Here is a 12,332-nt window from a genome sequence, read left to right as displayed (position 1 = left end):
TCTGTTTTCTCACGTAAGTTCTGAGCAGAGCGGTCAGTGGTTGCAGATATCTCACCTCCCTCTGCAAATTCCCCTTGAGGTGGAGTAGAGCTGTCTGCCAGACTGGCCCAGCGAGAAACCCACTTAGGCCCCTCCTCCTGTGCTGCATTGTTAGCAGACTGCACCTGAAACAGTGGAGGAAACGATAAGGGGTTGCATTTTTAAAATTTTACCTTTATTTAACTAGGCAAGTCAGTTAAGAACAAATTATTATTTTCAATGATGGCCTAGGAACAGTGGGTTAACTGCCTGTTCAAGGGCAGAACGACAGATTTGTACCTTGTCAGCTCTGGGATTTGAACTTGCAACCTTCCAGTTACTAGTCCAACGCTCTAACCCCTAGGCTACCCTGCCACCCACATACAACTACACAGAGCACAATGTTGAAGGATAACTATAATTTCAATCTCCTTCCATTGCAAGGAGAGGCACTGTAGAAGCCAAAGGGAGTATCAAGGCAGGACAAATAATTAACGTGCATAAGTTTGGGGTGGAACATGCAAATGTTTTAGATCCCTAATTTCTCCAGTAGCGTAGGACGGTAATGTTACCTGGATGGGGCCTGAGGGGGCCCCACTGAGGGTGGCTGGGTTAAAGCCATGCATAGAAACTGCTGCCATTTGATCCACAGTACTATCGTCCCTAGGCCGGAGCATTGCCAGCTCGTCTTTGCCATCATTAATGATGGGTCTATACACTCCGGCACCACTGTACTCTGGTGAGTCGAGAACCCCAAACACCTGTCAGGGAGGGACAGAGCATGCATGAAGTGGGTAGGAGAAGAGATTGGACAATGGGACTTTGCAAGGGGAAGAAGGAAGGCTGGGTTGGGAGGGGGTACTGGGTAGGGGGAGGATGTTCAAAGCATGCGTCCGTCAAGGTATTGTCATCAAGGCATTATATGGTTTATTGTAGAATTATACCACTTGTTAGAATCATAGCATTTAATGTCAGAATCCAAAAAGCTACCATACAATAATTACACTCATGTGAAAAGATCCACCATCAACCCCAAAATATAATGGTGGTGGCAGAGACTTTAAAAATGAAGAATGAGTACCCTCTGGCTACTACAATCTCACCTGGTCGATCATGTTGCGTGCCTCCTCCACCTCTTTGTCCTGGGACTCTGTTTCGATAGTGTATGTGCCGGCATCACTCAGACTGTCCTCTTCCTCATTTCTCACCACCCTGGAGGCTTTAGGGTCCACCCCACGCAACCCCAGACCCAGGGGCATCTGAGGGGGCAAGGAGTGGGCTGGGGAGGCAGTCTGGACAGGGCTGCGGTAGGGGGAGTGGGAGATGGCTAGGACTGGGGAATGAGGGGCAGGAGTTGGAGAGTAGGAACGTGGCGCAGTGGGTTGCAAGGGGGTGGAGGGATAGGAGACGGAGGAAGGGGGGTCTAAGGGGGACGGAATGTGGGTGCGAGAGGGTGACATCACCATCACCGGGGGAGCGGACATGGGAGGAGGAGACGTCTTATCCCTGGTGGGAGACAAGGCTCTGTGGACTGTATCTTTCATCAGGAACTCTGCTGCAAACTCCTGGGCTAGCTTGGTCTTCTTCCCCACACTGCCAAACGGCTTGATGGTGATGCCAGAGGAGGTGCGAGAGGAAGGCCCAGAACCGGAGGAAGAGGAGGCACTGCCTCCACTCAGGGGCTCCTCCGTCTTCTCTCTCTTCAGGGAGCTAGACCTCTGGGACCCGCCGTGGCCCTGACTCTTCAGAGGAACAGTCACCTGTTGGGTGGGAGGGATGTGGCCGTGCATGGAGTTTGGCCTCTCTCCACCCTTCCTCCGCTCCAGCTTGGCCTTGAGGGCTGAGTAAGAGTCTGCGTGGGCAGGATTGGCCGTGAAGGATTGCGAGCGTTTCTTGCGCGGGTTGTCGTCGAAGAACTCTATAATGAAGGCTTGCTGGGTGAGGGGCTCCTGGGGGCCGGGCTTAGAGGGACCCATGGTGGGGGAGCGAGCCTCAGGCGGGCTTTGAGACAGGGGCCTCTCAGGGGCCACAGGAGAAACTGGGGTCAGTTTGAGAGGGGAAAACTGAGGCTGAAGTAACCTTTGTGACGAAACTGACTGCTGCGACGGAACTGACAGGACTGTCTGGTGTGACTGGACTGACATAACTGACTGCTCAGACTGGATCAATTGGTGTGACTGGACTGTCTGCTGTGTGTGTTGTGACTTGACTAATTGGTATGACAGCACTGTCTGTTGTGACGGTTCCGACAGCTCAGACAGGGAACCCTTTGACTGGATCGAATGTTGCGACTGGACCCGGTGGTGTGACTTGCTTCGCTTCCCTTTCCCTAAGACCGGGTCCTCAGAATCACTCTGGGTCCCATCGTCATGGTGGTGTCCTAGAAACAGAACCATTCAAACCGCAAATAAGGGACAGGGAACAAATAACCAACCCCTTACAGATTTCTATAAAAGATTTATCTAAAAGTACCCTTCTGACCTTTGAGGCTTTTGATGTTGACGGCCTGGTCACTCTTGACACTGTAAACATCGTCACACGTGGGACGTCTCCTCATCATTCTGACATCACTGTGCACCAACCAATCTACCACCTTGCACTCAGCTGACATCACCTCAGTGGGTGTGGTGGCCAGAGTTTTCCCGGATGCCTGCTGCTGCTGCTTCCTCTGGCGCGAGGAGAACTTGGTCACGTGGTCCCTGATCTTGATCTTGCCTGGCGTGCAGTCATCAAACTCTATGGTGAAGGAGGCGTGGCTCTGCACCACAGGGGGACTGGGTGTGGTGGGGGTGGGAGGGGCTTGTGCAGAGGGCGTGTCTGTGTCCTTGGTGGGGATCTCATGGAGCTCTGCCCCCAGGGACTTGGGATGCAGCTGGAACTCCTTGGTAGGGATCTCAAAGTAGCTAGGCTCCCGGTGGTAGGGGAAGATGGACTTGCCCTGATTGTCTCTGTACTCTAACAGGGAGCCATTCACCTCTGGATCTAAGCCTGAACCTTCCTTTGGAATCTCTGGAAACGGATAAAGCACCAATTAGCACCAACAAGCAAATTAAAGGACAACCACAAACCATGTTTTGTTCATCTCTATTCCCTAAAAAGGAACTGGAAACATTTTCACTTGAAATTTCCAAAGTTTTAAGAGTATTTGAGGGAAAGGACCTCTAGTAACGTGGGACCGACCTGGGTGACCCTCCTCTGGCCTGTGCTGTCCTTTGCCGGCCGCATCCTCCTCCCCCCACCACGAGGGCTGGCCATATAATGGGGTGGGTCGGGAGGTTGGAGCCTCTGAAAATGCACGGAAACACACAAACACGCACGCACACGTACGCAAGCACACACACACAGCCAAATGAGAGAGGAGTAATTTTTCGGAACTGCAGCAGTCATCCATCTACTATTGGTCCACTGGGAGTTTAGAGGAAGAATATTCAAGGTTTGTCTTTACCCCACTAGAATACATAAAATCATCAGACTGCAGGAAAATGATTAGAATCCATCTCTAAGCTAGATACTATGGGAGCACTGGTAGAAAACCCAAATGAAGATAAAGTATGTTAGATATCACACCCTATGAATCTGTTCTTTCTTCAGTATCAGATTTATTTCACATACCCTATCATCATTCAACCCATGTTTCCACTCAGGGTTTCTTTTTATAACTTTTGATGCTAATCAAGACAAGTGCTAACATCAGACACGCATAAGGCGTGTTATTTATGACACAGTATTTCATCCAGTGTGTCCAACCCATCCAGTGGAAGTCCTTTAGGCAGTGTTTATTCAGGGTTTTATCTGAGCACAGAGGCTGCCGTAAACAAGGAGATTAACTCTGCGTTGATTTGAGTGTGGATTCAGCAGTATTCCAGTCATTTATATGTATGTCATTACAGCATCGCAGGGCAAGCAAAATGTTTTTCAGGGACAACACATCAGCAGGAGAGGGCACAACGCAGCCTATCCTGATAAAGCTGTTGAATCAGCGTCCACTAGTCAATAGGTAATGTTTATGGCTTCTTGGATGAAATGACCCCTCTGGCAGAGAGCTTGACGGGGGTATGCCAGTGTGAATAACATAGAGTAACATAGAGCAAATATCAAGCAGGCCGTAAGTGCTGAATTGTGACTATGGGTGCTAAAGCTGTCACCATGGAGACGTTATGTGACCAAATGCAGCCGCCAGAGGGGGAGAGGGTGGCAGAGAGAGGGATGGAGGGCGAGGGAGGGAGGGGGTGACAAAGAGGGGGAGGGGAACATGTTCTGACTGAAAGAGGTTGAGCTGACGCTGACATCATAGTCAAAGGACAGGGACGTTTTCATTTTCTTTAGAGGAGCAAAGCAAGGCTAAAATACTCATGATCCTCACACACCATACCATTCCAGGTATTAGTGAGTCACAATTGATAAGCAGAATGATCAAACCTATTCAATCTAGGATATTCTGCCAAGTTAAACAGCTGTGTCATTAAGCAGTGGCATGATGAAGCGAAAGCAACCAAGGTCATGTTTAACGTCGCATGGTGACCCAATTCCAAGAGTTGTCATGAGCTCAAAGATAATATCAAAGCATGTAGCTATCCAAACAGGTATATCAATATGAGCACTACATCAATATGAGCACTACATGTTCCTAGACCCCCCCCCCAGTAGGCGATGAGCTTTGTTGAGAGAGAAAAATATACAGAGGGAATATATGGTGGAATAGCATTTAAACAGGTTTGAAGCCTTCACTAACACTTACCTTGAGACAGAGATTTCCTTTCTGTCTTCTCTAGCTTGGACTCCAGGTGCTCAGCCATCTTCCCCTCTGAGGCCTTCAGACCCATCTGCAGCTGGCTGGTGTATTTCTCATGCTGAAACAGTAGGAGGCACAACACAACTCAAGTTGCCAAAGAGAGTAAAGTGAATTGATGGTAGACTAGAACTGTCTAAAAAGCTAGTCCAGGTTAGGGTTTAGTGTTTTATTATAGTTGATGTTAGCATTAGCATAGAAAGCTGACCTTGAGTGCCTCCTCTGGGACTTTGTGTTGGCTCCTTTCTAGGATGTACACATGGGAATGTAAATACTAGGTTAAGGCAATAGCCAATCACATCACAGACAAACATTTCAATGAAATTCCAATGCTGATGTTTATATAGGTTATTATGCATAAATGGCACAAGAATGATGCATTTATGACATGCGTGAGGAAAAAGGATATCATATCCGAAGCGAATGACATCAGACAGTTTGAGGGTGATGTAGGTTTGGTCTGGGATCCTCAGGTCATTCACAAAGGTCTAGAGGGGAACACAACATAGTTGGTTGTTACTGTAAATTGGAGATACTGGATGAAGAATGAAGACAACAGTCTCCATGAGGTACTGGGATAGACACTGTGCACCTTCAACAATCAACACAAGAGCAAGAGTGTCAGTGGTATTTCAGTCCAGTACAGATGAGTAACTGTATGGTTAAGGCCAGGGAAACATAGTGGCAAAGCCCACTGTACCACATAGAAAGAGAAAACAACTGGAGATGTAATGATGCACATGATGCATGATAGATATTTGTTATTGTCACATACACCAGATGGGTGCAGTGAAAGAGGTTGTTTTACAGGGTCAGTCATAGTGGTACAGCACCCCTGGAGCAAATTCGGGGGGGAAGTGCCTTGCTCAAGGTCACATCAACACATTTTTCACCTTGTTGGCTCGGGTATTCAAACCAGCAACCTTTCGGTTACGGGCCCAACGCTCTAACCACTAGGCAGCCTGCCGCCCCAGGTAGTTACAGACAATTAGATACAGGCCCTTAGCCTAACTGTAGCGCAGTGCTAGTTGGACATGATCGATCCAGTCCAGTGAAAGCTACTTGGAATGTTTCCACCTACTACGGAAGCAACACTTTTGGACCGCATTTGTCATGTTGCATGTATGTAATCATAACAAGCAAAGACACAGCATTTACATTATTACTGCACAGTAGCCTACGTTTCAGCGGACAGAAAAGCAGAAACTATCTTCATAGGACAGAGATTAAACCTGCTTCTTTTAGCTAGCAGTAACTTACATATGTAAAAGAGATAAGTGCCATTGAGTGCTTGCTTAAGCTGGTTATCTACGATGCCAGGCTTAGAACTACTTAATAGAATACTGAAACATATAGGGCCTTTTTGATATAATTGTCTTTGTGTATAGTAAGAGAGGGGAGTCCTTGTACCAAAGACAGAAAGGAAAACCATTTCAACTTTTCCCCGCCCCTCCCTCCCGTGGATACTCACTCCATTGAGGCTGCCCAGGTCCTTGACCAGGTGCTCATTTGTAGCAGGGTTATAGTTGATGACGGCGTGCTGCTTGTCCACACTTCGAGACTGAAAGAGATAAGAGAGAACCATGGATGGTTACTTAAAGAGTAGGTTTACTTCACCTGTGCCCTACAATTATAATATGTTTTCAAATAATGCAATACTACATGAATAAGTACCATTATTACATATATAGGACAGTGACTGGAATTCCTCACAATTACTGATACAATTTGCAAGACTATTTTTAATACTCAGCAATATCTCCATTACTCGTATGAAGTAAGCAACATGTCAATACTGTGTATGATACTCAATACTCTCATGCTTGGAAGTTTATGGGTACAGGTACATATGTACAATAGTTATTCTGCACTTGATTCAGTCCCTATTGGAACCAATGGAACTGAACCAAGTGCAAACTTGGGCCAAGAAGCTATGTAGCTCAACTACATGTGAGGGAAAGACTTAATTCAATACGAGCTACATTCAATACAGTTCACCATTAACACGCCTCATCAAACAAAGCCACGTGGCATCCATTTCACCACACATGTTTTATTTTGTTTGTGAGACTTGACTATGCAGAGTTAGAGTACTCTCGCAACCATAGACCCATTTAAGGACAAATAATTCAATTATACCGTACTATCTAAAAGCCTTGTCGCATTCTGTGTCTTTGTCTCAGGAATGTGAGAGATGCATGCCCAACAGGCCTCTACAGAGGTAAGTGAACTGGAGTATGACTCACTAGACATGGCTGGCTTATTTCTTCATTTCTTTTTTTTGTATTTGTATTTTTGTAATAGTATTGCACCGTTAGACACATTAGCATTTCGCTGCACCCGCTTTAACATCAGCTAATCTGTGGACGCGACAAATTAACGCTGATTTGATTTACATGTAGATAATGAATGGTATCTCGTGGTATTTGGTGAATTGCATGAATGGTGAGCAAAATATACTCTACATTCACATCCTCCTACTAACAATTGTGCTTGAACAGAACGTCCTCATAATGAAAACCGGTGATTACCAGCGACTGAGCTCTCTCGCTCCTATTTACCTACTCCAGCATGACACTTCAAACAGGGCCAGCCATACAGCGATCTCTCATCACAGGACTTTCTGTTGAAATTCATGTCTTTATTCATCCCTCACTCCATCCCTCCATTATACGGACTCACATGCCAACTTGAATGTGAACAACAAAGGTCAGACCCTAGGAGGTGCCTGGCTGTGCAGCGTGCACTAATGCAATGGCAAGCTTTGTCTTGATGGTCACTCATAAAGAGCAGTGTTTCTCAATACATTTCCCACCAACAAACCAAGTTCATGAGTACAGTACTAAACAGTGGGCCAAGTCAGTTGATAAAGATATCCCTACTATGATGCGTGATAAGCCTAGACAGTGGAAGGAAAAGGGAAATGCTACAATAGGGTCTCTTCCAGGAAGTGAAATGGGTCAGAGACAAACTCAACCACCACATGACAGGAGTCATTCTCCAGACAAGTATCCAGAGAGCTTCGGACAGTCACCTGAAGCATTCTGCCAAGCCAAGTTGCTGGGTTAGTTGCAGAAATCACTGTTAAACATATAGTGATGAAAGACTTAGTGACTCTGAAGCCTGATACAATAGACAAAGGATGGTAGTCATGATCCACCTCAGATGTGGGCCCCTTAAGACTGAACTAAATACTCTATGGCAGTCATGGCACTAAAATGGCTAAGGGTCCACAATAGCAGTCTCTTAAAACTGTATCACAACCGCCCATGATTGGGAGTCCCATAGGGTGGCGCAGAATTGGCCCAGAGTCGTCTGGGTTTGGCCGGTGTAGGCCGTCATTGTAAATAAGAATTTGTTCTTAACTGACTTGCCTAGTTAAATAAAATAAAAATGAAACAAAACAGTACCTTTTTGAACACACATTGTATCTGATTTTAATGAACGATAAAATCATGACAAATAATCCAGTGAAATAAAATGGTGTAGCTGCACCAGTGTGTCATATATTCAAAACAGTGTTTTGAGCTACACAATAACATCATTGTTGCCAGATGTATGAGGTAGCTTTCACCTCTAAACAAAAAGGGGGGTGATGAATAGTGCTGGCCTCAGTCACAGACACTGCTGTGCCTCGGTAGGTAGGACAAAGGCCTATTATCTGTGGCCAACAATATGGAGGGGGTGTAAATTACACACAACATGGGGAAGAGAAGGCCTTTCTCTGCTACAGAGGGGTCCAGGAGGATGAGAAGACTTTAAGTGCAGGTATGGAGACAGATATGGATGGTAACAATGTTTCACAATACAAGCTGGGTTTAGATACAAAGAGCAGGTGAGGAAGCATTAGTCCAATAACACAATATTATACTGGGATAGCAACAGGCCCACCATTCGCTGTGTGAGGAAAAAGTCCACCTCAGCTGTTGCTATAGGCAACGGCTGGCCAGATCAGAGGAAGCTGCAGGGCTGACAGCTCTGCATCGTCGGGATCTACAAACTGGTGCCACGGCAACTGCCAGGGACTATATATATATATATATATATATATATATATATATATATATATATATACTTTGTATCTAAACCCAGCTTGTATTGTGAAAAATTGTTGCCATCCATATCTTTATATACACTGCTCAAAAAAAAGAAAGGGAACACTAAAATAACACATCCTAGATCTGAATGAATGAAATATTCTTATGAAATACTTTTTTCTTTACATAGTTGAATGAGCTGACAACAAAATCACACAAAAATTATCAATGGAAATCAAATTTATCAACCCATGGAGGTCTGGATTTGGAGTCACACTCAAAATTAAAGTGGAAAATGTCCTTAAAACAAGTCAAAATGAGGTTCAGTAGTGTGTGTGGCCTCCACGTGCCTGTATGACCTCCCTACAACGCCTGGGCATGCTTCTGATGAGGTGGCGGATGGTCTCCTGAGGGATCTCCTCCCAGATCTGGACTAAAGCATTCGCCAACTCCTGGACAGTCTGTGGTGAAACATCATTGTTGTTGGATGGAGCGAGACATGATGTCCCAGATGTGCTCAATTGGATTCAGGTCTGGGGAACGGGCGGGCCAGTCCATAGCATCAATGCCTTCCTCTTGCAGGAACTGCTGACACACTCCAGCCACATGAGGTCTAGCATTGTCTTGCAGTAGGAGGAACCCAGGACCAACCACACCAGCATATGGTCTCACAAGGGGTCTGAGGAACTTAAATCGGTACCTAATGGCAATCAGGCTACCTCTGGCTACCTCTGGCGAGCACATGGAGGGCTGTGCTGCCCCGCAAAGAAATGTCATCCCACACCATGACTGACCCACTGCCAAACCGGTCATGCTGGAGGATGTTGCAGGCAGCAGAACGTTCTCCACGGCGTCTAAATGCAAATTAATTACTTTCAAAAATCACACAATGTGATTTTCTGGACTTTTGTTTTAGATTCCGTCTCTCACAGTTGAAGTGTGCCTATGATAAAAATGACAGACCTCTACATGCTTTGTAAGTAGGAAAACCTGAAAAATAGGCAGTGTATCAAATACTTGTTCTCCCCACTGTATATATATATACACTGTGCTCTAATGGCCTCTTTTTCACTGCAGTTCTGGTTCAAGACAAATGGATGACTGGCTAATCATTCTAAAGGTGTCTTTAGAAAGATTAACCAGAGTGTATCTTTTGTATTGAAATCCAGGGGTTGATTTTTGGAATATCCAGGGCTGAGGCTTTGACTGACAAAAGCCTGACACATATAATAGAAAAGCCAATAAAAAAAAGCGTCTATTTCAAAATCCAGTCGTGTCTTTCACAGTACAGTTGTCTGAGCTATGGAGTGAAATGGGACATCAATCTGGCTATAAATAGCAGTATGTAAATAAAACTGTTGCTGTTCCACCCACATATCAATAAGGTAGTGATCTCCAGCCGACAGACAGAGCACTAGCCCTAACCGGACGACAACCAATTTCGACATACAGTACACCATCTCATTAAACATCCCAACATAAGAGTCCTTTGTTGAGAGGCGTATGCTTCCTGATTTCTGTCATGCTTGATGTCCATTTCCCCTTCTTCCTGCCCCTTCCTACAGTATGGTAGTCAATCAGATTGTTCTAAAAAAGGTTTTACCATAACACAGCCCATGCGCCCATTATTTCAGAGTGCCTTAAGAAAGTATTCACACCCCTCATCTTTTTCAAAATTGTGTTTGGTTACAGCCTGAATTAAAAAAAATAAATAATAATAAATAAAAGTTAATTTAAATCACTGGCCTACACACAATACCCCATAATGTCAAAGTGGAATTATGGTTTTTGAAATGTATTAACATTTATTCAAAATGAAAAGCTGAAATGTCTTGAGTCAATAAGTATTCAACCCCTTTGTTATGGCAAATTTGAAATATGTTCAGGAGGTAAATTAGGCTTAAAGCTGCAATATGTAACTTTTTGGGCGACAATACCAAATTCACATAGACAAGTGAGTTATAGATCTGTCAGTCTCATTGAAAGCAAGTCTAGGAAGATGTAGATCTGTTCTACATTTACATTTACATTTAAGTCATTTAGCAGACGCTCTTATCCAGAGCGACTTACAAATTGGTGCATTCACCTTATGACATCCAGTGGAACAGCCACTTTACAATAGTGCATCTACATATTTTAAGGGGGGTGAGAAGGATTACTTTATCCTATCCTAGGTATTCCTTAAAGAGGTGGGGTTTCAGGTGTCTCCGGAAGGTGGTGATTGACTCCGCTGTCCTGGCGTCGTGAGGGAGTTTGTTCCACCATTGGGGAGCCAGAGCAGCGAACAGTTTTGACTGGGCTGAGCGGGAAACTTCCTCAGTGGTAGGGAGCGAGCAGGCCAGAGGTGGATCAGTGCCCTTATTTGGGTGTAGGGCCTGATCAGAGCCTGGAGGTACTGAGGTGCCGTTCCCCTCACAAGGCAAGCACCATGGTCTTGTAGCGGATGCGAGCTTCAACTGGAAGCCAGTCTGAGAGAACTTGGGAAGGTTGAACACCAGACGGGCTGCGGCGTTCTGGATGAGTTCTATTTGCTATTTCTATGCTTCCTATTCTTAAGTTTTGTTTTTGCATCTTATACTTTTGGTTTTGTACACCAGCTTAAAACAGCTGAAAATACAATATTTTAGGTTACTGAAAGGATTTTTTTTTTTTACAGCGGTTTAGATGGTACAATGATTCTCTACACTGTATTCTCTATTGTTTGTTTACTCCCATAAACTGAAATTAGGCGAACTATTCAAATTTTACCAATCAGGAAATGGCAGAGGTTGTTCTGCATATTGTAGCTTTAACAAGTCACATAAGTTGCATAGACCCACACATACAATTAACGGTAAGGTCCCTTCGTCGAGCAGTGAATTTCAAAAAACAGATTCAACCACAAAGGCAGGTTTTCCAATGCCTCGCAAGAATGGCACCTATTGGTAGATACATTATTTTTAAAGCAGACATGGAATATTTCTTTGAGCATGGTGAAGTTACTAATTAGACTTTGGATGCTGTATCAATAAACCCAGTCACAACAAAGATACAGGCGCCCATCCTAACACAGTCGCTGAGGAGGAAGAGAACCAACCGTTCAGGGATTTCACCATGAGGCCAATGGTGACTTTAAAATAGTTACAGAGATTAATGGCTCTGATAGTTCTCCTATCATTGTAGTTACTCCACAATACTGTACAGAATAAAAAATATTCCAAAACATGCATCTAAATGAATACTGAAAAACATGTGGCTAAGAAATTAGCTTTTTGTCTTGAATAAAAAGTGATATGTTTGGGGCAAATCCAATACAACACATTACTGAGTACCACTTCATATTTTCAAGCATAGCGGTGGCTGCATCATGTTATGGTAATGCTTGTAATTGTTAAGGACTGGAGAGTTTCAGGATAAAAAATAAATGGAATGGAGCTAAGCACAAGAAAAAAATCCTAGAGGAATCATCACTGGGAGATTAATGCACCTTTCAGCAGGACAATAACCTG

The 12,332-nt window shown here is 44.7% G+C and overlaps 1 protein-coding gene across 4 annotated transcripts in view; it reads right to left on the bottom strand.

Annotated features, from left to right (window-relative positions):
• The window catches only part of LOC123995163 (centrosomal protein of 170 kDa protein B-like), a 28,867-nt gene that overhangs the window by 10,411 nt on the left and 6,124 nt on the right, over positions 1–12,332 (bottom strand). For 3 of the 4 annotated variants that reach the window (XM_046298567.1, XM_046298568.1, XM_046298569.1), the window contains exons 3-11: positions 6,279–6,368; positions 5,217–5,295; positions 5,016–5,074; positions 4,757–4,868; positions 3,199–3,303; positions 2,500–3,027; positions 1,122–2,398; positions 591–779; positions 56–164 (exon numbers count right to left, since the gene is read on the bottom strand). In XM_046298567.1, coding sequence (XP_046154523.1) covers positions 56–164; positions 591–779; positions 1,122–2,398; positions 2,500–3,027; positions 3,199–3,303; positions 4,757–4,868; positions 5,016–5,074; positions 5,217–5,295; positions 6,279–6,368 — 2,548 coding nt within the window. The remainder of the gene's footprint in view (positions 1–55; positions 165–590; positions 780–1,121; positions 2,399–2,499; positions 3,028–3,198; positions 3,304–4,756; positions 4,869–5,015; positions 5,075–5,216; positions 5,296–6,278; positions 6,369–12,332) is intronic. The other variant, XM_046298570.1, reaches the window with a different exon arrangement.

This window comes from Oncorhynchus gorbuscha, linkage group LG14, assembly GCF_021184085.1.
Source record: "Oncorhynchus gorbuscha isolate QuinsamMale2020 ecotype Even-year linkage group LG14, OgorEven_v1.0, whole genome shotgun sequence".
Taxonomy (NCBI): Eukaryota; Metazoa; Chordata; class Actinopteri; order Salmoniformes; family Salmonidae; genus Oncorhynchus; species Oncorhynchus gorbuscha.
This window is presented reverse-complemented; position numbering and strand designations above follow the sequence as displayed.